The sequence below is a fragment of the Caloenas nicobarica genome, chromosome 6, assembly GCF_036013445.1.
Source record: "Caloenas nicobarica isolate bCalNic1 chromosome 6, bCalNic1.hap1, whole genome shotgun sequence".
In the NCBI taxonomy this organism is placed as follows: Eukaryota; Metazoa; Chordata; class Aves; order Columbiformes; family Columbidae; genus Caloenas; species Caloenas nicobarica.
The window spans coordinates 34,609,761-34,632,732 of NC_088250.1; the positions used below are offsets into that span (position 1 = coordinate 34,609,761).

The window sequence follows — 22,972 nt, forward strand, 5'->3', positions numbered from 1 at the left end:
GCAAGTTCCACAGGAAAAAAACAGTCAGTACTTTAACTCTGCATGTTCAAATGCAATTTTTAAAAACAGATCTATAAGAACACCAAACCAGCAATAAGTAACATAAGTCTTCCTAAAAACCACAGATCTTACCATACATAGCTGCACAGCTCTTAGGCAGCAATGTCACTCAGTAATAGAACTCAGCTCCTATATCAGCACTGCCCTTTCATAAACCTAACCATTTTACAATGAAGAATTATCTTAGCTAGAAATACGTGCAAAATATGCCTATTATTGTGCAAAATAAAATGCACAAAGCAATGAACTTCAACAGGTACAGGATATCACAGTACACAAATACCAAACGCGAACCTCAATTTCTTTAAACAGCAGCAGCAAGGAAGTCAGCAATTCCATCAAAATGAGGTTTTCACATCCTCTGACGTAAAAGGGTCTGTAAACTCAAAAACTACCTCTGCACAGGAATCCCTGCTCTTACTCTCAAGCACAATATTATTTGGCACATGCTTCTGGGAGCCTCCTTCAATGTCAGTGGAGATCTCTCACTTTGGGAGTGAAACAGCCATATAACAAGAGAGACGACTGATACATACCACACACTATCCAACATGGGCAGATTCCGCTTGGGCAGGACCGCTCCCATGGTACAGGAGTGCAGAGAATATTCAAACCATCTTTCTATTACAAAAATTAATGCACGGAGCAGATTATATGTTGTGTGTGGACCTGTACAGGGGTATCGGTAACCTACTGTTAAATTGTGGTGAATGGGTTGATATATTGTTTTTATGTTAGGCTCTGTCTTTAATGTTTTAAAAGACAGGGTAAACCAAAGGATTACACTGCAACGTAGTACTACGTTGATGCTAATCTATTACATTATGCAAAGAAAAAAACCGCCCAGTATATCCTATTAAACTGTAGTGCTAGCTTGAACAGAGGAAGGAAGCAGACTACCACTTCATGCTCTGATAAATCAGCAAAAGGCAATAGATGCAACCTTACAGAAATACAAGTATGACGCATACTGTCAGCATATAAATAAATACAAACCCAGCTCAGGATTTCCTGAGCACACAGATAGCCATGTTTTTGTCTGCGGCAGACAAAAATTGCCTGTTTCCCTGGAACCTTTGAAAGAAGCTTTCAGCAACTAAGAGCTGCCATGAAACACCACCATATGATTTACTAGTGCATCAGGGTATTGAAATAGGGCTGGTTCTTAATGTAGCTTCAGTGCCTGAAGAGTCCACAGAAGACTGGGAACTGCATGTACCTTCTATGCGCATCTTTAATAATGCCCGAAGCAAAGCAATCCACTGCTCTCCAGAAGTGTTATGTAAGTCAATATACGTCATGCCCTATAGTCTGCTCTTAACCTCTAGTCCTTGTATGACTTCTGTGGTTTGGGTTTGCACTGGTTCTTCAGCCCTCTGCAGTCACTCTGACCTCATTGCTTTTGCTCTTTGTCAACTTCTGTATGAAATACGTATTTCAGCCTGATGGTTTCTAACATCGGAATGAGAACAGTAGTTAAGAAAACTGAGATAACTTATTCCTTGAAGATATTTCTCATGTGTACGTATGTATACTCAAAACCACTGTACTTCTACACTGAAGAGTAGAAAAAATGAAGTCTGGTACGAAAATTCATAAAATTCCTTTTTTTTCTTTTTGTTGGTCAAACAACAGCATGTTTAGTACAAACTAGCCTGTGAATTGAGTGAGATCAAACTTCATATACAACTTGGGGCAACCTCCTCTTTGGGCTTAAGTTCACAAGTTTAGTAAAGCCTTTCCTTTATTTTCTGCTCGATGAAAACTATTCACAAAAAGCTCCTTGATCTTACTTAAAATAGTGCTTGACACTTCTGAGCAAGGATTAGAGGTGAAATACCTAAGTTTCATACATGCACCTAAATAAAAATACTAATATACTCACCCTATCTGCGTTAATCTAAAAGAAACTTCATCCTTTTACTCTGTCAATTCTAATCAAACTACAAGATCGATACCCTAAGCATCAGGTCAAAGCCCTGGTAAAACAGTATTTACACCACACCCTGAGCCTCAGCAGGTCCAGCCAAAAGCTCCGCAGTCCCCCAGTGAAAGCACTCTGGCCCAGCAGCTCCAGAACTGGTGCCTGTGAAGCAGACACCAGTCCCACCTCCCTTACAGCACACACCGGAGAGGCCCTCCAGCATCCCTGCTGGGAGGGACCCCACGCTGCAGTGGGGGAAAAATGGGAGGAAGAAGGAGCAGCAGAGATGAAGTGTTTTGAACTGATTGCAGCAGCTTCCCCGCAACCCTGCCGCCCACCATGCTGCTCAGGGAGGAGGTAGAAGAGTTGAGAACAAAGGAATGAAGTTGAGCCTGGGAAGAAGGGAAGAGTGGGAGAAGCTGTGATTAGTTCTGTCTTTGTTTCTCACTATCCTATACTACTTTTAATCGGCAGCAGACATGGGGCACTTTCAGGTCAGCAAGTTGTGTTTTATACTTATTCACTAGTTTTCTTTGTAACATTCCACACAGCCACACTGCATCCAGCTCTGGAGCCCTCAGTACAGGAAAGACATGGACCTGTTGGAGAGGGGCCAGAGGAGGCCACACAAATTATCAGAGGGCTGCAACAGCTCTGCTATGAGGACAGGCTGAGAGCTGGAGTTGTTCAGCCTGGAGAAGAGAAGGCTCTGAGAGGACCTTATTGAGGCCTTTCAGTACTTAAAAAGGGCCTGTAAGAAAGATGGGGACAGACTTTTTAGCAGGGCCTGTTGTGATAGGATGAGGGGTGATGGTTTTAAACTAAAGGGCGGGAGATTCAGGCTAGACATGAGAAAGAAATTATTTACTACGAGGGCAGTGAAACACTGGAACGTTGCCCAGAGAGGTGGTAGATGCCCCATCCCTGGACACAGTCAAAGCCAGGCTGGACGGGGCTCTGAGCAACCTGATCTGCGTGAAGATGTCCCTGCTCGTGGCAGAGGGGTGGATCTACATGAGCTTTGAAAGTCCATTCCAATCCAAACTATTCTATGATTCTGTGATTCTATGATCTAATAAAATCAGGCAGTATCTAGAAACATAAGGCGGAATGACAAGGTCAACCTTTGGTATAAATTCTATCCTTGTGACATCTGCCTCCGCCACTAACCCTACATACAGACCACTCAAGTAGGATGATAAGAGATTACTGCAGAACTACACAAAGGAGATGAGGAAAACTGTAGACAGCTCCTTCTGTAAGCATCTTCTGAGCCAAGGAGTGAATTCCCACACAGTATTTCACTCATCCCTGTTATGACAAAAATCAAAGGAACACCATCAATGGCTACCAGAAGAACATTTTAATCTCCCCAGAAACCAGATTAAAAATGTTATTAATGGTTTAAATTGGCATTTAATGGGCATTAGATAAACTGGCTGACCACAGGGGCTACCGAGGCATCCTACTGGTTTACACTTTTCAGACACGGTCTCTGTGGTATATGGATTAACAGTCATGGCAGTGAGGCCACTAAAGTGCAAGCAGGTGGTGACCTTGAGATCAAGCAGATGTGATAGTGTTAGAAATTAAGATGTGATGATGCAACATCAACATGCTGATGCATTGTAAGAAATCTCTGTATCACAGCTACTAGGAAAACAGTTGTCAATTCCATTCACCTGCTGACAAGTCAGAACGGAGCAAGAGGAATTAACAATAACTGGAGAAAACCAAGTACGTTGTGCTTAAACCAACGGCTACACAGCCCTTTTATTTGAAGTGTTATCAGATTTGTAGCAGTCATTTTTCCCCTTGTCAAAAGTGACAGGCTCAACCCTACGGTCAATATTAATGCGAAGGGAATGATGAAATACAATCAAATGACAATTGCACTCATAATATTCGCAGGTCCCTGGCAGATCAAACAAGGATCGTTTCCTACTTATCCAATAACATCCATTCTTAAAAGCCTGAGGCAGTTTTCTAGTCACAGACATTGATACCTATAAACAACATCATCTTCACTGAAAGAATTTTGAAATTTACCCAAAGGCGGATTTTAAGATTTGGTACTAGCCCCTTCAAGTACTGTTTACAGATATACTTTACAATAGCACGTTTTATTGAACTTGCTTCATTTAGGACAAAACAGCAATCAAAATAACTTAAATCAAGCTACCTCTTATACTGGTTTAACAGTTAATCCCAGTTTGAAGTCACATGTACTCTATGCACTCAACAGACAACAATTTCTATTGCTTACTGATGTACAGTAATGTGATCAATTTATATTGCGTGTATTAGTGTGCTTTTTAGAGTGATACTATAAATCGCACCTACTGCTTCAGGCAGGGTTGTTGCATTGCTGTTCCTACTGTTGTAGGAAGGTGATGAAAGTAGGAGCAGAGCTGAAACCAAGAACGAGGAGGTACATGAGACACAGTGTATTTTCTTCTCTAATGTCCAAGATACAACAAGTTCAAGGAGGAACTAATGTTAAACTGTGAGCAATCTAAAGAAACCCAGAACCCAAACAAACAAAAAACAAATAAAAAAGAATTAACTTAATTTCTTCCAGAGCTGAATAAAAAAGCAGCAGGTGTCTTTACTAATGTAAACGGGGACCCGCCAGTATATACATGGCAGCTGCCAACAATCCAAATGGGCAAGTCGGACCGCACAACAGTGTCTTGGAAGAAACTGGCCTGACAGGTACTTACAGGGTTAGTCTTCATGCATTTGTGCAACATTCATCTACACAAGGTCACACCAAAAAGGGCCTTATAGAATGTAACAGAACAGCTGCAGCAAAGCAACAGATCTCAGTGGTTTTGAGGAAGAAAACATCAAGGATTTTGCCTCAAGGTGAGATTATACTACGGCAATGCAAATGTAACTGCATCCAACTGCAGCGTGAAATTCTAGATTTAGCATTAAATGGTTTTCCTGCAGGGTCTTCCCACACCTTCAATATATTCACCTCCAATAAAAGTAGAAAACAAATTTAAAACTACATGGATACACCACAGTACAATTCCGGAAGAGAAATTTGGTTTTAAAAGCTCTTTGTCCTTCTTTAGCAACTGTCACATATTTATCAAACTAACCACTGTGTCATTTAAAGGCTCTGGCAGATTTATACAGATGTCAAGAAAGAGAACTTTGATTTATTTCAGACTCCTAGCCTGTAATATTGCTTACTTGGTAAAAACAGAAATGTCAATCAATTAAAAAATAATAATAAAAAATAAAAGCTTGTCTTCTGAAGTCCTCAATCTCAAACTATATGCTTATACGAGAGATTAAAGTTTTCACACAATTTCAGATAGGAATAGGCAGCTTTCCTCCCCTGATTACAATGGTCAACTTACAGCTTTCTAGCAACTATCACATTTCATTCTCTCAAAAATGAAGAGGAAATATCTTGAGATGCAAAGAAACATCCTCCAAATGATAGTTTAACCTACTGCACTGCATGTATATGTAGGAATGTCTATGTAAATCCACTCAGTTCAGGAATTACACAGCTTTAAATTATTTATGCTATAATATATGTTGTTATTTCAGTCTATCTGCATCTGAAAGCCAGAACATTTGGACCCGAAGTATTACTCTCTAGCCATCTTCTTCCAAAGTACTTTCAATTTGCTTGATTTTAACATCTCCTCCCATCATCACTTGTCTTGTCCCATTTAATTGTTCTCAAATGGAGAAAAATCTCTCAAATCCTTCAACCAATAAAGAATAAGCAGCAAAAAATTATCCATTTGCCAGTTTCACTATTTGCTCAAGAACGGTAAGAAAAAAACCCGCCCATTTAGGGAGAAAGTGCATTCTCTTGCATTCTCTTCCTAGCATCTGGTCTACACTAAAATAAAACCACAGCCTGATGAAGCCAACAGCAGTTTTCATCATTGGTAATAACAGGGTTGGCCTCAGGTGCCATTAATGCAAAGTGATATTTGAGTTTCCTGTTGAACAGTAGAGCTAACGTGCAGACAGCCTTACAAAGAACTTAATACTGATTTAGACGGCGTTCACCTTTTTCTAAATCAGAGGTACAAAACTAAAGAGACAAACAACTTTAATCCAAACAACTTGCATCCCTCTGCTTCTTGACAGATCAGAGCAAGCTAGACTGCAAATAGAAATGGAGGAAAAAGAATGGACTAATTTGAAGACAGTGGACTTCAGGGATCCTAACTAATAATATAGTTATTCTTTTCAGAAACACTGCAGAACTGAATCAGACTACTGCAGCTGCACAGGAATAATGAAGGGTTATTCTGAAAAACCTGAATACGCAACAGTTAAATTTTTACCAAGTTACTGGTTGTATTACTCTGGAGACTGGCTTCCCCTCATCCCTGCTTTTCTTAATCCTGGCTGCATCATCTTCAAAGTTTATTTCAAAGGTTTCCAGTTATTGTAACAATAATACTGTTCTACAATCAAGACCTCAGGAAATTCTTCCATAAACAAAGATTAATGCATAATAGAGCAAAATATTCTAACCAAGAATATCCATAGGGTGGATTTATTTTGTGTATATTACTCAAGGAGTCTCATCAGAATGGGTAAAAATTGAAACCAAAGATCACAGAATAAGAATAACAACAAAACTAAAAAATAAGTATCCTTAGCATTTTTAGCAAAAGAATTTCAGACTTACTTGAACACTTCGATAGTTTTTTAAAATCTGAAGAGCATTAATGGAAGTTTTCCAAAACCAAAAGAATAGATCAGAACAAATTATCTGCAATTAACTGCTTTTGCAGCGTTACCTAGAAACCCAGTCTCGGATCAGAGGAGCAGCATGGCAGACATTGAGAGAAAAAACCCACAAAAAATGCGCAACATAGAAAACCCTAAATATCCCAACAAAAAGAACCAAAGAAAACACCCACCTCTCAGCTTGTTTTCACCATATTAAACTGAACTTGAACTTTTCAATGATTCAAAGGCCCAAGGGAATCAGTTAATATTCAGTCTTGATGGAAAATATACAACATAAAATTCTATTGTCTCTTTTGATTTTTGTTTTGATTGCTTTGTTTCTGTTCATGTGACAAAAACAATTAAAAAAATCTATTTGATGTACAAGATCTCATCATGCGTCATGAAAACAGTAAATAACTCAAATCCTTACTGTGATCATATGAATGGTTTGTCTTAAATCCCAGTTCTAAGATGGTTCCCTTGTAAGTGGAGCTCTGTTCTAACACGAAGTTCTGGTCCAGTCAATGCAGGAAGAGATTTGAAGCATGTTGAAGCAGGATGATTACCCAGCTGGCAAAAGGCATCACTTTTTTTTTTCCTTTATTCAGATTGATCAAACCCATTCTTCTTGGTTAACAGAAACAACCAAATATTGACTTATCAATGACATGCATTTTTTGAGAAGATCTGTACTTATAAAATTATTGGGAATTCTAAAAAATGCAAGATCTCTATAAATGAAAATTTTCACAATTAAATAGAATGATGGTATAAGCCTTCCAAGTTTTACAGGATGCTAACAATCATTTAGCCAAAAGCCCATAACGTTTACAGAATTTCAGAGGGAGAGCAGTTTTTGCCTTCAATTCCACCCATTCAAGGTATCACCAGGTTTGATCAATCTTTTTGCACCAAAGCTTGTCCTTCTCGTATTTTGAACATAGTTTACTCATGCAACATACCTGGAAAATTGTTCTTGCAGCCCACGCATCTGAGCTCTGCTGCGCTCTGACTCCAGTGTCACCTCCCGTAATCTTTTTTCACTCTCAAGTCTTAAATGTCTTTCTTCCTCCAACTCATGTATCAGCTTCTCACGCTGAAAGACCATAAAAAGTTATCTATTAATTGTACACATAGAACATACTTTTGGCAAAAATTTAAAATTTAATTTGGGAAAAATCATCAAACAATCAAAATAATTACCCTAACTATACCATCATTTTTTGTATAGCAATGTTACACAGAATATCAAACTAGAGACGGAAAGCCTTTCAGAATGTCCCCATCACACTGGGCTCCTCTTACTTGGCTTAGACTCACCAAGGTCAGCACGCTTAAAATCAAACACCCACTCTCATTCAAAGCTCTTTTTATTTACCTCCACTCAAAATAAGTGTAAAAAACTGTATTTGAGATACGTGATCTGTCTTGCTTGAATGCAGACATGGAAAGCATGAAAAAAGTCAAGAGGACAACTTGTCACCCATCCCTTAATGTTTCAGTGTCATAAGCAGAGAAGGACCTGCTTCTGCTCCACTGCCTTTCTTATTTTGGCTGAGAGGAGGATCCCTATCAGTAGGACAGAGTCTATGTGAATCTATTTACTGAAATACTATGACAAAGAATATGTTTCCAAAAACTGAGTACAAATCAAATATGAGAGAAATACAAATGTCATTAATTTTCCTAATAGTTCTCAATGGCAAATAGCATACCGCTGTTGCTAATTCTTACAACATAGGACCAAAAAATGCAACCTACAACATAACTGCACTGCCTGGGTAAATCTACATATGTCATGGCTTATTTTTTTTTAACTTCAGTTTGAGATATAAGAACATCATATAAAAGGATATCTAATGATTCCAAAACTCTGTTTTAAAAGTAGCCAAGTGCAATTTAGGACAAGCAGCGGAATGAACAGAAAAGTTATAAAAAATGTTTTAGAAATATAAAAAAATATTATACAGCCTTTTCCATGTGAACCTGTTACACGGATATTAAATTAAATGAAATTTTTTCTTGTGCATTTAAATGAGATAACAAATCAATTAAAAAAAAATCAAGCACTTTACATTGTACTACATTATACTCTGTCAGCAAAGTGGTTCCAATGTCAGTTGTCTAAGAAAAGTACAAGTCATTGTAAAGCTACAGTGCGTTCACCATCTATATGCTTTGCAAAATCTCCGTGCCCATGATGCAATGCAATCTGTAGCCTGTCAGACAGGCTGACATAGTTCCATTGCTGACCTAAATTTTCATGACCTACCTGCAAAAATGCATCTAGAAATTATACATACCTTTGTTGTTTTCTAATGAAATTGTATCTTAGTGTTAAGTCATCAAATGGGGAAGACAGATTATTTGTACAAGTCTCACAGCTATAAATCTTACTGAATAATAATTTACAATAGCAGTAACCAAGGGACCAAAAATATGAACATTACGAAGTGGAAAAGGGATATTAAAGACAATGATAAATAAGCAGATGCCACAAAGGGAGGCTGCAAAGGATTAAATGCAGTATCTATATGCTTGTGAAAAAATATGGGGAATTACTCAGAGAACAGAGGGCTTCTGTCTGGTTGGTCATATGTAATGTCTCGAAAAAGGAAAAACCGCAAACCAAGAAACACATTACTGGAAAATAAACACATTTTTCTAACTAAATTGTCTAATTACTGTCCTTACTGTTACATAACCATGTTCTGCCAGGTGGTGAGTAATAATCCTTGGTTTCTGCCAAGCTAAGAAGAGCAGAGAGTGCTCAGCACCAGGCAGAAAATACACTGCAGCTGTACAGAGAGTACGGCTCGTGAAGGGTAACTCGGGCTAATGATATGGGAAAAATATTCCAAGTAGTTAGTATTTCTCCAGCTTAGATCCCGTCAATGCCAGCTTCAAAACTGCACAGTTGCAGAGGCCATTGCTGAATACTGTTAGCATCTTTTCTGGTGGAAACATTTCCCTGCTGCTAAAGAGACATCTAGAGTTTCCAGAGAGGCGGAAAGTAGCAAGGAAAATGACATTAAATACATAGTTAGCACCCAGGGCTAAACACAAGCTTCCAGAAGATACTGGTGTCTACAGAAACTGGGCTTAAACTCAAATACGTAACTGTCCCTATAGTAACTGATAAGTCACTTTGGAGGATAATCAGGTACTGCCATGAACCCCTGAGCGCTCAAGTTCACTCGGGCTGTGCCTGAGCTACCTGAGGCAGCAACAGCTTAACTATGACAATGGACTGAAGACCAGAGATTCAGCCAAGCCTTCATTGCTCATTCAGTGTCATTACTGCCACAATGATCTTACCCTTACACAGCAACTACCTCTGCATGTCTGCCATGCAGACCATGCTCTGGTCCTCAAATAAACCTTCTTTCTACATTAAGCACAAAGCCAGATCGCTACAGCGGGGAGAGACAAAATGTGACACTTCAAAAAGCAGAAGAGTATCCTGTGCTCCATCTCACCGCCAGGACGTTCTGCACGTTGCAGACGGCTCCACTGACCGCCCTGCAGAACCAGCGAGCCCTATCGACGTGCACAACTGTGCTGCTGCTAATCACAAAACCACCTTTTCTAGAAGAGCATTGAATACACAGCAGAGATTCACTAATCCAAACTTTCCCCTACAGGTCAAAGAGCTGTTTAAGCTGTTTCTAGGCTTCATTTACCCCTTGCTGATAGGTCAGAGAATGCTATTGCTGCCATTTACTCCTACTCATGTGGGTAAGTCTGTATTAACATCCTACACAAAAAGATCAAAACATCCACGTGATTTTTCTTTTTTTTATTTACAAAGAAAAAAGGACCTGGGAAGCACCTTAAGAAAAGTACCCATAAACCAACAACAAAATCACATTACAAGAACAATAATGCCACAGAAATGCAACGTCTAAACATTAGGAACTTCTGGAATGACTTAAATGTTCAGTTCCAATTCAGCCACCTCACGCACAAGCATCATAACACAGTATTAGTTACATGAGCACGTACTGTTGCTGTACAAAAACTGATGCTCCTTCCAGGGTAGGGGATGAACAACGAAAAAGTCACAGGCTACAAGACCAGAAACAAAAGCACTAACCTATGGCCCTGAAATTCTGGGTTCTCTTCCCAGCTACCAAAACTTTCCTGTAGGAATGGGGAGAAGACTGCCCACAGGAGAGATGTACAGCAATAACACCATCAGCCTTCATTTTTATGCTTCTTCACAAGAATTTATTGGCAACCTTGAGGCACTTCTGCCATTTCTTGCATGCAGAAAACAGATCTGCCTTCGGCTAGATCACAGACATTAAATACTGCAGAGGGGAGGAGGGGAAAGGGAGTGAGAGACCACCCACACTTGGAAAGTTTTCAGTCTCCAGGACACAAAACACTCAAATATACTACACACAGAAAGTAGCTCCCAGCCATAGCGATTTTATCTACAAGAAAGGAAAGGTACATTTCTATTCAAACCCAGAAAAGCCATAATGATGTGTCAGAAGAGAGAAGTGAGTCTAACCTACCGAAAGGCCAGGATTAAACAGATGTTTGGGGTTTGGGTGTTTTTTGGTCTCCTTGAAGCAGAGAGCAAACCCCTGAATTCTCCATAAATTTTGCATTGTCATAACCCCCTTTATAAGCTCCTCTGTGCTAACCCCACTTTATTCCTGTGCAAAATAACAGTATGTGAAAGGAAATGAACTAGCCAGAAATGGTTCAAGGTTTTAATGTGAATGTAAGCTTACTGGAAAGGGATGCAATTGGTGTGACATGTGAAGAAAAGGTTAAATAAAAACAAAAAGCATCATGTGAAATGCATTAGTGTGTTTTAACACCAGGAAAATCACTGCCATATTCCAATGAAGATATATGCGTAACCACTTTCCAATTTCTCTTTAATTGCAGCTGCTTCTCTCCATGAGCTCTGCTCAAACTATTTTTACCCGCTTCCTCTCCTTGCCTCCTGCAGCACAGCTATAACCTTCTCCTCTTAGAAACAGAACCCTTACTTCGCTCTTGCTTCCCTTTTTCAGCCTCTGCAGATAATCTGACTTTATTCACATCACCCTGTCAAATTTCTGATAACTTTCCAAATATGCAAAAATTTTACATGAACAAGCTGGAGAGAAAGACAGGGCTAGCAAACTCCACCAGTACTTTTGTGTAAGTACGGGAATATTGTAATACTTGAACAAATACTGTTTGCAATTACTTTTTCATGAACATTTCAGCAATCAAGTTTCACTGGTTGCTCATTATGCTCGTGAGCCAGCGTTTGCACTTCAACGAGTTCCTTTTCGTGTAGCTGTAGAAATGTTCGTGTCAAAATGTTTCATTTCTCATCCAGTCAGGGACACGTACCACACATTAACTTGTCTTCTCAAAGTTAAGGAAGGAATCCAATTTGAGATCCTCATGATCAAAACAAAACACATGAAAACTATTTGTGGCTAGATTGAAAATAGCTAAAGTCTTTGACAGAAATATCAGAATCGCTCCTCAGCACTCCATGAAGAGACCAAGAGACAACGTTTCTTTTCAGAGTTCCCAGTTAATAGCCGTGCTGTCAATCTAAGGCCTAACCCAGCACGGCCATGAGACGGGTGTCTCCTAAAAGGTGCTCAACCCTTTATGTCTGACACCCGGCACGCAGAGCGAACATGCAGCACCTTAAGGTTTTTGTAAGGAAACGATGCTTTCTTATCTCTTTTTCCTTTCCAGGCTATTTTGCTGTCAACTTTAAATTTAGATGTGGATGACACGGAAGCCTTCCAAGTGAGGCACCTGCAGTCTAAGTCCTTTACCTGTCATTGCACATAAAATCAGCAGATGGTTCGAACGACAGGACAATACCTCCTCAGAGAAGTACTCAACGGCTTCTTTTCACCAGGGTCAAGCAGCTGACTAACTCAAGCAGATTTCTTATTCCATAACCCTCTAGTCTCACCTCGCCCTTTTTACGGAGCTGCCTCTCTCTCCTCCTCAGTGCTGATGATTTTGTGCCCTCCCTGTTAAAACTGCTTCCTCGGCAGCACATTCCTCCTTGCCTCTCCACTCAAAAACAGCTTATCCTGCCCCTCCATAATGTGCCATGCTAATAATCTTACTTTTTCTTAATGTCAGTGGATCAGATGCGCAGCACGTCTGTGGCCGGGTGCTGCCTGTGGGGGCTCCGCTGTGAGGAGAGGCCGAGGCTGCCCATGCCGGACACAGCCGGTTCCGCCACCCCAGGGCACAGCCAAGCCCGGTGGCACCCCTGACACCTGAAGGGCTGCAGCCCATCGGGGGACCATGGGGACATGTCCTGAAGGGCTGCAGCCCGTGGGGGACCACGGGGACATGTCCTGAAGGGCTGCAGCCCATGGGGGACCACAGGGACATGTCCTGAAGGGCTGCAGCCCGTGGGGGGACCTTGGGGACATGTTCTGAAGGGCTGCAGCTTGTGGGGGACCTTGGGGACATGTCCTGAAGGGCTGCAGCCCATGGGGGACCACAGGGACATCTCCTGAAGGGCTGCAGCCTGTGGGGGACCTTGGGGACATGTCCTGAAGGGCTGCAGCCCATGGGGGACCACGGGGACATCTCCTGAAGGGCTGCAGCCTGTGGGGGACCATGGGGACACGTCCTGAAGGGCTGCAGCCCGTGGGGGACCACGGGGACATCTCCTGAAGGGCTGCAGCCCGTGGGGGACCACGGGGACATCTCCTGAAGGGCTGCAGCCTGTGGGGGACCACGGGGACATCTCCTGAAGGGCTGCAGCCCATGCAGAGTCCACACTGCAGCTGGGGAAACCTGTGGGGAAGAATGTCCCGCACAGAGGGACTGCCATGGACTGACCTCAACCCCATCCCCCAGCACTATTTTTGATTTTTAATTTTTCTTTCACGTAAAAAATCATACTACTCCTCTGATCAATAATGTTAGCTGTCTGTTAAACTAAAATGTGGCTGTGCATCAGGATTTTAAAATATTAAATAATTGCAAGTGCAAAATTAAAGGGATTCAGTGTACACAGACCGTGCATACGATACCGGGTGTTGCTGTTCACGAGGGAGCAAGCACTATAGCTATATAGGAACTGGTCCTTCCTTTTTCTGTTTAGCTTGTTTCAGTCTTATGAAAAGCAGTTCTTAGGAACAGCTAGTTGTAACTGGAGCGATTAGTTCAAATATCAAAAACATCTTAAAAGGGACATAAATTTAATCTCTTTTCATCTTTAGGGTTACCTTATAAGTGGTGAAAAGGGCCACTGTTTAAATAGAAATAAGAGAATAAGAGTCTTCTGTATTCTTGAATTTGTTCTTTGCTTCCCCAGTGCATTGTAAAAAGGGTTTTACTATGGTACTACTAATTATGCTAACATGGGAGCGGGAGCGCTATTTTGTCAAAGAAAGTCTACACGAGAATATTTAACACAGGCTTAACGTTGCTCAAAATCAGGCTAATAACCTTCACATTAATTTTTAACAACTATTTTAAAGCATTTGCTAAAGAGGGTCACAATTTCTGTGTAATTAATATTGATTTCAAACAGATACTTTGCAATGAATTTAAATGAGCGGAATAATATAAAATTTTTTGTTTATGGTTTGAAGTATCATTAAGTCATTGCTAACCTAAACTGAGTATTTATGTATTTATTTTTAATGCATTTTCTGATGCTATGCATCTGATAGCTTGCCATAAAAGTCACAATTCAATAGAATCATAGCCTGGTCTGTAACACACCATCCTACAATCCAGAGAGAATCAACTGGCCACAAAAGCAGACACCACCACCACCAAAGTAGACAACAGTGATGACAGAATTAAGCAAACAAATAGCAACTACTAGAAGCACATTAAAATCAGTTTTTCTAGCAAGTCAGTGCCCAGTACTGTTATGAATAAATATGCATACTCAAAGTACTCAAAAGCAGTTTTATCACCCTGGTATGCCACTTTTGAAAGACTGCTGCAGGCAGGAGACACAAATCGGCCTGGGATAAGAGATGGGAGAGGTATGGTGAAACAGTTCAATTTTTCAAGAATTAATTACGAAATATTAATTGAAACAGAAGCTGGAATTTGCAACTTGGTCTACCAGTTGGTTACTTTAACAAAGTAACTCGTTTCTTCCGATGCAATGAATATTTAATTCCCCCCACATAATGCACAGTGATCAAATGGTATTTGTTCAAGTGCCACAGAGTTTACCTGAGCCCCAGCTGCCCATGGCCAAAGCTGTTGGTTAAAGCAAAGTCTGTATCATAGATATTTTGTAAGAGCTTGTGTTTGAGTCCTGCAAAAACAAGTCGAGGAAAGAAATGTGATTACAACAACACAGAGCAGATTTTTTTTAATTTTATCATAAATTGCACCAGGGACTGTATTTTCATTCAAATTAAAATGAGTCAAACTTCAGAGTGTCCTTTGTTTGCTCCTTATCGATCGCTGTTAAACCAAATGTTTCTCATTCTGTAATCAATACTTCTCTGCAAAAATAAACCAAGGCACTGACAAACAACTTTGCAGCATGTTGCAGCGTTCCTTGTAGTGGACTTTGATAGCGCAAAAAAACCCACTAACCCAAAGAGTGGAAAAAAAGAAGTGCATTGCTTATTGTGCTTATTACAATTTTTACAGGCTGCTTACAGCTGAATCATTTTACTCTAACAAGACTCTATTAAATTAGCCAGCTATTGAAACCAGAGCTTTCCGACAGTAGCAGTTAATACGCCTTTGTCCCTCGTTACTGTTTCCAGCTATACCAGGAATATTGACAAATACCCTTAAACACTCAAAGCTTTCCCAGGGATGAAATTATAGGTGTTTTTAAAGCACAGTGAAGCATTAAGGTATAAACAGTAATAACTTAAGCACTTGGAGGGTTCATGGAGAGGGAGGTAGCTTTAGCTCTACATCTCTTCAAAATAAGAAAGTTAAGGGTGAAGTGTGACTGCTTTGTAATCAAAATTAATTACCCTTTCACCTGATACAGATTTGTACTCCAGAGGCTAAAGAAGAAATTTCCTTGATTTATATTAGGCCTCTACTTTTTTCCCCCAATTATTTTATGATGTAATAATTTTTCCTAAACTCTTTGCCGCTAAAGCTCTGCAATAGCATGGCATAAATAGCATAAAAAGCACTATCCTAATTTTAGGTTGGTATCTGCTAGCTTTTTCATTCCAGTAAGAAAAAAATGATGCTGCTTTAGAACAGGATCCTGGTTTCAAAATGCCAGGCTGCCCAAATAAACCAGGAAAATCTAACTGACACTAAATAATTTGTATTAGCATTTTCTAAAACTGCCTTGAAAACAGTTAAAGCAAACAATTTGAAGCAAATAATTTATTTTCCACTATGAAATTTTAATATGCTAATGCATCTCTCTCTTTGGCCTCCTATCAGACTAGCCCATGTATCCTGTGACTACCAGATGTAAACTGCAAGCTATGCTTGGTTCTAAGATTAATAGCAAGACAGGAAATGTTTATTATTATTAGTGATATTTTAGTGATAGTAGTTTACATACTTTATATTCTTGGGTGATAACATTGCTCCAGAGCAATTCAAGTGAATTAGAAATTCTTTCTTGGTGTACCTACTCCTCCTGAAAATAAGATGCTTGCTTTCATTGTGCACTAGCTCAAAATTGCCACCATGTGGCAGGACAGTAACTTAATTCAGCATTATTTATACTGCACTGATATGGTTTTAATTGCATCTGTACGACAGAATAACTGCTGTGCTGAAGCTCCTTTATCATTGCAAGCCTACAATTAATCTGAATTAGGCAGGCTATTACATGAGCAGTACTTGTATATATAGTTTGAGTTGTGACAACATTTATTTTACAGAAAAAAGAATTAAGTAATTCATAAACCCTTTCAGCACAGAGCTAGATGGCCAGCAGCGCTGCCTGCCCGTGGCTTTCAGCAGCTCTAGTGTACAGCCAGCCCCCCGAAAGGGAGCTCTTACCACCCAGCAATGCTTTAATTTTGTGAAACGTGCAATGACAGGCTACACTAAATTGGAGTCACCTTTAAAAAAAATTAAATACCCCACTCATGGTCTTCCGAAATCTAATAAACTGAAGTCAACTATGTGGACCTCTTTTAGCACTTCTCCCAGAGACACACCTATGGGCACAGTGGTTATATAATACACAGTCCACAACAGCAGCATATAGAATCACAGAACCACTGAATGGTTTCGGTTGTAAGGGACCTCAAAGACCATCTAGTTCCAACCCCTTGCCATGGACAGGGACACCTTCCACTAGCCCAGGTCACTCAAAGCCCCGTCCAACCCGGCCCTGGACACTTCCAGGGATGGGGCGTCCACAGCTGCTCTGGGCAGCCTGTGCCAGGGCCTCACCACCCTCATGGGGGAGAATTTCTTCCTTATAACTATTCTAAATATACCCCCTTTCAGTTTAAAGCCGTTACCCCTTGTCCTTTCACTACATGCCCTCGTAGAAACTCCCTCCCCAGCTTTCTTGTAGGTCCTTTAGGTACTGGAAGGCTGCTAGAAGGTCTGCCCAGAGCCTTCTCTTCTCCAGACAGAACCACCCCAACTCTCTCAGCCTGTCCTCACAGCAGAGGTGCTCCAGCCCTCTGAGCATCTTTGTGGGCTCTTCTGCACTCACTCCAACAGGACCAACAGGTCCATGTCCTTATGTTGGAGGCCCCAGTGCCGTACGCAGTACTTCGGGGGGGTCTCATCAGAGCAGAGCAGAAGGGGAGAATCACCTCCCTAGACCTGCTGCTCACGCTTCCTTTGATGCAGTCCAGGATATGGTTGATTTTCTGGGTTACAAGCGCACATTGCTGGCTCATGTAGAGCTTCTTGTCCACCAATATGACCAAATCATTCTCCTTGGGTCTCATCTCAATCCATTTCCTCCCAAGCCTGTATTTGAGCATGGGATTGCCCCAACCCATGAGCAGGACCTTGGACTTGGCCTTGTTGAACTTCATGAAGTTCGCACGGGCCCATCCCTCAAGCTTGTCAAGGTCCCTCTGGATGGCATCCCTTCCCTCCAGCGTGTCAACCACACAGGCAGATGCTCCTGCCCACTTTCTGCAGGAGAAACATCTGCATCCCCAGGAGCTGTAATTCCCCCAGCTTCTTAAAGGTCATCTCTGTATCGCATTTTCAGTGTTGAATGAAGGTAAGCAACCCGTATTTTAATAATCCTGTGTCTCATTCAAATTCACAATTGATAGCCCAATTTCAAAGACTTGTATTGATCTTCAGTTCTTAGCATAATTAATTTTTCTTTTTTAAACATTATTTCCTTACAGGTGAGGGATGTAAAGACAATAATCTTAGTGAACTCGAAAGTCCCATGCAGTCAGATCATGGCTTTTTTTTAATTATTAATCTTAAAAAGATAATGCTTTTAAAAAATGAATTTGCGGATGTAATTGAGCTTCTAATAGCTTCTACAGACAGTAATTAAAGAAATCTCATTTCTCTAAATTAAACATAATGAAATGTTTTTCAAGATCAAATAACAACTTAGAAACAATATTAAGACAGACATAATTTGTATGAATACCTAGTATTTGGAAGTGTGAGGGAAAAACCTCTGTCAATACCAAAAAGAGAAACAGTGGAATTAATAAGTAATATAATGTAATTTTTTTTCCCCAGAAACATCTTAGATTATAATGGCTCATTATAATTCCAAGCTCTTTGCTACATTTTTTTTGTAAGGTAGTTTGCACCATATTAAAATGTCTAACCAAGCATAAAGGTGTTTGTTTTTTATACCAGGTATATAAAATCTTTTCTTATTAGAAACAAAGTTTTATAACCAATGTAACTTGTTTACAATGAGCCTTTATTAATTCAGTTGCAAACAGGCAAAAATCTCCAGTCTCTGCCAGTTTATGTCTCCCACTTTTTTGATTCAAGAACATTTATAATAATGGTGTTTCAACCATAAAACAGCACGAAAGAGTGTGTGTAGACAGCAACTTGCAAGAGAATACAGCCAGCCCACCTGGGCCAGCAAAGTGTCAACTGTGTTGATTCACCTACAGTTTTCTATCAGATCCGCAATTCTTGAACGCTTCCCAAAGGGATTTCAGTGTAGCAATGTATGAAACACAGGAGGTAAGGTTGTCTAAGGTTGTCTGGAGGAAAAAAAAAAAGCTCCCAGTCATGGAAATAAAACTGAGGTTTTGCAACTTGAGGTTTTCATCAGAAGAGAACTAAATCTTTGAATAAATAGAAGTGGCACCAAAACATTAAATAGTAACACAGCTACGGCCCGCATTTATACATCCAGAGACTTCACAGACTTGAAGAACTACATCCGTAGAGCTGAATGCTCTACTGATGATGGATCACAAGTCTTTCAGTCACTTTCTGAGATTTATTTAAATAAATGGGCCATGGGACTTGAATGCCTCACTCATGGAACAAAAAATAGGAATAAATGAACCCAGGTGATTTAGAAAAGGATCCAGATTCAAGAAAGTGCCTTACCCCATGGGATATTGCCTATATTTAGCAATCAGAAACCCTACCTTGGATCACAAGAAGTCTCAAGAATTTTACTTTAATAAAGGGGGTTGGTCTGCAACAAATCAACCATTAAAAAAAAAAAAAAAATCTTAAGTCAAAACCTCAAACTAACCCTAATACTCTGCACAGGAGAAGGGCACACTAACTATGGCATTCCACTGCAGAAACCTGCTCTCAGTACACTTTTACCCTTCTTGCTGGTAACACAGAAAATCATTAGGACACCTTTCATTAACTTCTCTGCCTAAACACCTCTCTCCTGTTTAACAGCATGTGTAAGACTCCAGAACTTAGTTTCATTTGCAGTGAGGGCCAGAAGATTTGCCCGAAGTTCTCTCAAGTGCATCACATGGTCTTTGGACTTCTTGTGATCCACAGTAACGCTTTCAAAACAACTGTACACTGTACAGGTGCAGGAGATGAGCTCTAGGCCATATGGTTTAGGGTGGTCTCCACATTTGCACTTGATGAGATTACATTTAACTTTTGATTTGGCATGGTTTTGTTTTATAGTCCAGTAATAGATATTTGCTGCCAGTTTGGATGAAATTCCAGCCTAGGCATAAACTTGAAGAGCTCTGTAAACCAGTGTAGTTCCACAGATGATACTCTTTAAAAAAATTTAAGAAAGATTTTCAAAGGTGGTTTTAAAAGGCATGCAGTTTCCAGATCTTGTCTGCATTGTTTGGAGTGTCTATAAAAGATGATCCCAGGAATTACGGCAGCCAGTAGTCAGCTACGACTCAGAAGATTTATTCAAGTTCCTTTTAACCAAGGTAACAATACTTGCAAAGGCTATGAAGTCTAGACAGAGTGAAGAGAAAGAAGCCACGAATCTGTAGTCATGCTGGACTTTGATTCCTGAACCACTGATGCCCATCCATTTAGGGACTTGCTGCAGTGGAATAGCGCCCCACCAGAAATATTAATAAAGTGCAGCCTGTCAAAAGGGTCAAAGACAAGGAATAGGTAAAAAGACAACGAAAGGTGACATGTCAATCAAGCTACACTGTTTATACCTGGTGTTGATTTTAACCTATGGAATTCATATGAAGCAACAGAGTATCTGCAGTATTTACTCCTATGCTTTCCAAACTATGTGTGCACTGACAGGACACAGTCCCAGGGTACCAGTGACAAGGAGGGCCCGGCCACCAGGTTTCTTCTAGATCCAGCTGTAATGATGGAAGAGATCACTGCCCTGGTCTGATCACTCCTGACTGGAGGTCACCAACCTTTCAACTCGGCAGAGAACTGCCTGAGGCTCAGGATGGGGTACAAGCAGGTGGTTTTAAATGAACCCACCACCAAACGTGCTTTGAAGGAACCTGGTGGGCTGTGCAATGAAGCAGAAGGTGAAGCACTGGTGTTATCCCCACTGACTCCACTGCAGGGAGAGTGACATCCTAAATACCTCTTCCTTATCTGCCTGCGCCCACAGTGAATGGGTTTTCTTCCCTGTAAGAGACCAACATGCCTTTTAGATGATATAAACGGTTTCTTTTCTAAAGGACTGAATGCTCACAGAACAAACGGGCATGTGGCTGAATCAAGTGTTTCCCACTTGGATCGGTATTAGTGACATAGGAGGTGGGCAGCAGGACACAGATAGGATAAGCATTAGAATAAAACCGCACTTCTAAGAGTTCTATTTGGTTTTAAAGGATCAGCCAGTGGAACTCCATCACTCCAGGGAGCTCTGGGATTTACTCACAAGCTAGGAACAGCATAGTTCTTGTCCTGATGCTGGGGAGAGTTAGGGCTTCCTCACTTTCAGGACTTGTCACAAATGTATTTGTATTTCCTGCTAATAAAGTTAACTGAAACAGATGTAAGGCTAAACAAAAATTGAGAGGATGGGAGAAGTAGAACTTAACCATGCCACCTGTGAGAAGTGGCTCAGGAGTCTGCAGTGCCACCAGACCCCCCCAGATCTGGGATATACTGATAATTTAAGTTTTCATACACACACTTTATTTGCCTTTCCCAGGTGACACACTCGGCACCTCAGGCATCACTACTTTGCTGCTGGCTACCTTTCCATACAGCATTTCTTTTTCCCAAGATCTTTACAGCATTGCTCATGAACATGTCAGATCTTATTACAACTTTTTCTGTGTTCACTTGTGAAGTCCATTTATGGTCGGTAAGTAACTGCAAAAAACCACCTTATTTACTCAGCTGCTCCTTGCATGTATTCCAGAGTCCTATCACTTTAGGTTTCTGACAAATGTACCTCTTTATTGTATTCACTCCTCTAGTACTGCAGGCACTGCTATATGCAACAGGGAAACGCAGTGGGTTTTTGTTGCCTGGTGCATCTTCAATGGTATTTTTAACAGAGCTGCCACTGCAAAATCTTTATTAGTGCTGACGACGCACACATGCAGGAAACCTGACTCAACTTTCAGGGGCCAGACTGAGTTTGCAAGTCTGGTACCTGGGAGAACTTGAAAAAATAAAATACCAACTTTGCATGCTGTTTTTAATTCATTCAGTGGTCAAACTGGAGTAACTGAAAGACTGTGTCTCCACCTGATACCATTCTGCAGGATCACTTTTCATTAACAGGTTCACTTGGATGTCTCTTCATGTTTCTAGAGACCAAATTCAGCTCAACTCCAAGTGCCAGCCAGGATCTACTCTTTTAGTCCCCTTTCCTTACTAGAACAGGTAGGCTGGATAGACTTCTACAGCAGAAGATCAAAACCGGATATAAAAACTCTGACACTTAGTTCTCTGCTCTTCATTTCCACATTTAACTTTTTACATAGGATGTAACTGTTTTCTTGTATCTAACCGTAACTTATTCTAATCTATTAATTGCACGTAGTCACATACACATCTCTCATTAAAGTCACAACTAAAAAAAAAAAAAAAATCTGCTTTTTTTTTTCCAACTTAACAGCAAGTGTTGACCATTACAAGTATTAGTTTGATTTTCTTGAAGAGAAAAATGAAAAGATGTTTCTTTTTCTAGAGAAAATAACTACTAAACCCAAAGAGTGCAGCTTTCCTCTCTTCTGTCCCTTTCACCTATAGCACTAGCTGAAAAAAATCCAACAGAAGTAGTTGCAGCTATTAGGCTGAACAGAAGTCCTATTCCTGAACAATACAATATATAATCACCTCATTAACACACAGGACTTTCCATGTGCCTTCTCTACTATGTAGAGCACTACAATATGAGGCAGGGGAGTCATTCTAAATTTTTGGCACATTTTAGCCAGCACACCAAGGTTGCACATCACTTCCATATATGGTTCCCTCATTTTTCGTAGTAGCAGATGCTCTATAAAAGTAAGAGAGTGACCCCCCCCCACCAGATGAGGACAGCTCAGTGATGCTTTAGCCTTCCTGGATGATGGCCGTACCAGTTTGTTTGTCCACTGGGTACAAGGAGTATGGAGAGTGAGTTACGAAACTCTTTGTAATTACATAGTCTTTAAGCTTTGGCAAGAAAAAGTTTGCTGCGCATCTGCAGAGCAGGAAATTTGCTCTTCACCATCGCATCTGCGGACTACTGTAATATATTACTACAACAAACAACTTCCTATCACTCACTCAAGACATCAAATTTGATATTAAATTCAATACAGGTGAAATATGAACAATCTTTGTCTATTTGAGGCTGAAAAGAAACACCTTAGCAGCACTGACCATGCAAGCAAAGCCAAGACGACCTGGGATTGTGGGAACTGGGGTGCACAAGTGTTTAGTTCAGCTCTTCAGCTCTTGTAGGGG

General features: G+C 40.5%; 1 protein-coding gene across 1 annotated transcript in view; it reads right to left on the reverse strand.

Moving 5' to 3' along the window:
- NCKAP5 (NCK associated protein 5) overlaps window positions 1–22,972 on the reverse strand; it is a 215,943-nt gene that overhangs the window by 181,861 nt on the left and 11,110 nt on the right. The window contains exon 2 of the mRNA XM_065637690.1: window positions 7,669–7,802. Within this exon, the coding sequence (XP_065493762.1) occupies window positions 7,669–7,802 (134 nt within the window). The remainder of the gene's footprint in view (window positions 1–7,668; window positions 7,803–22,972) is intronic.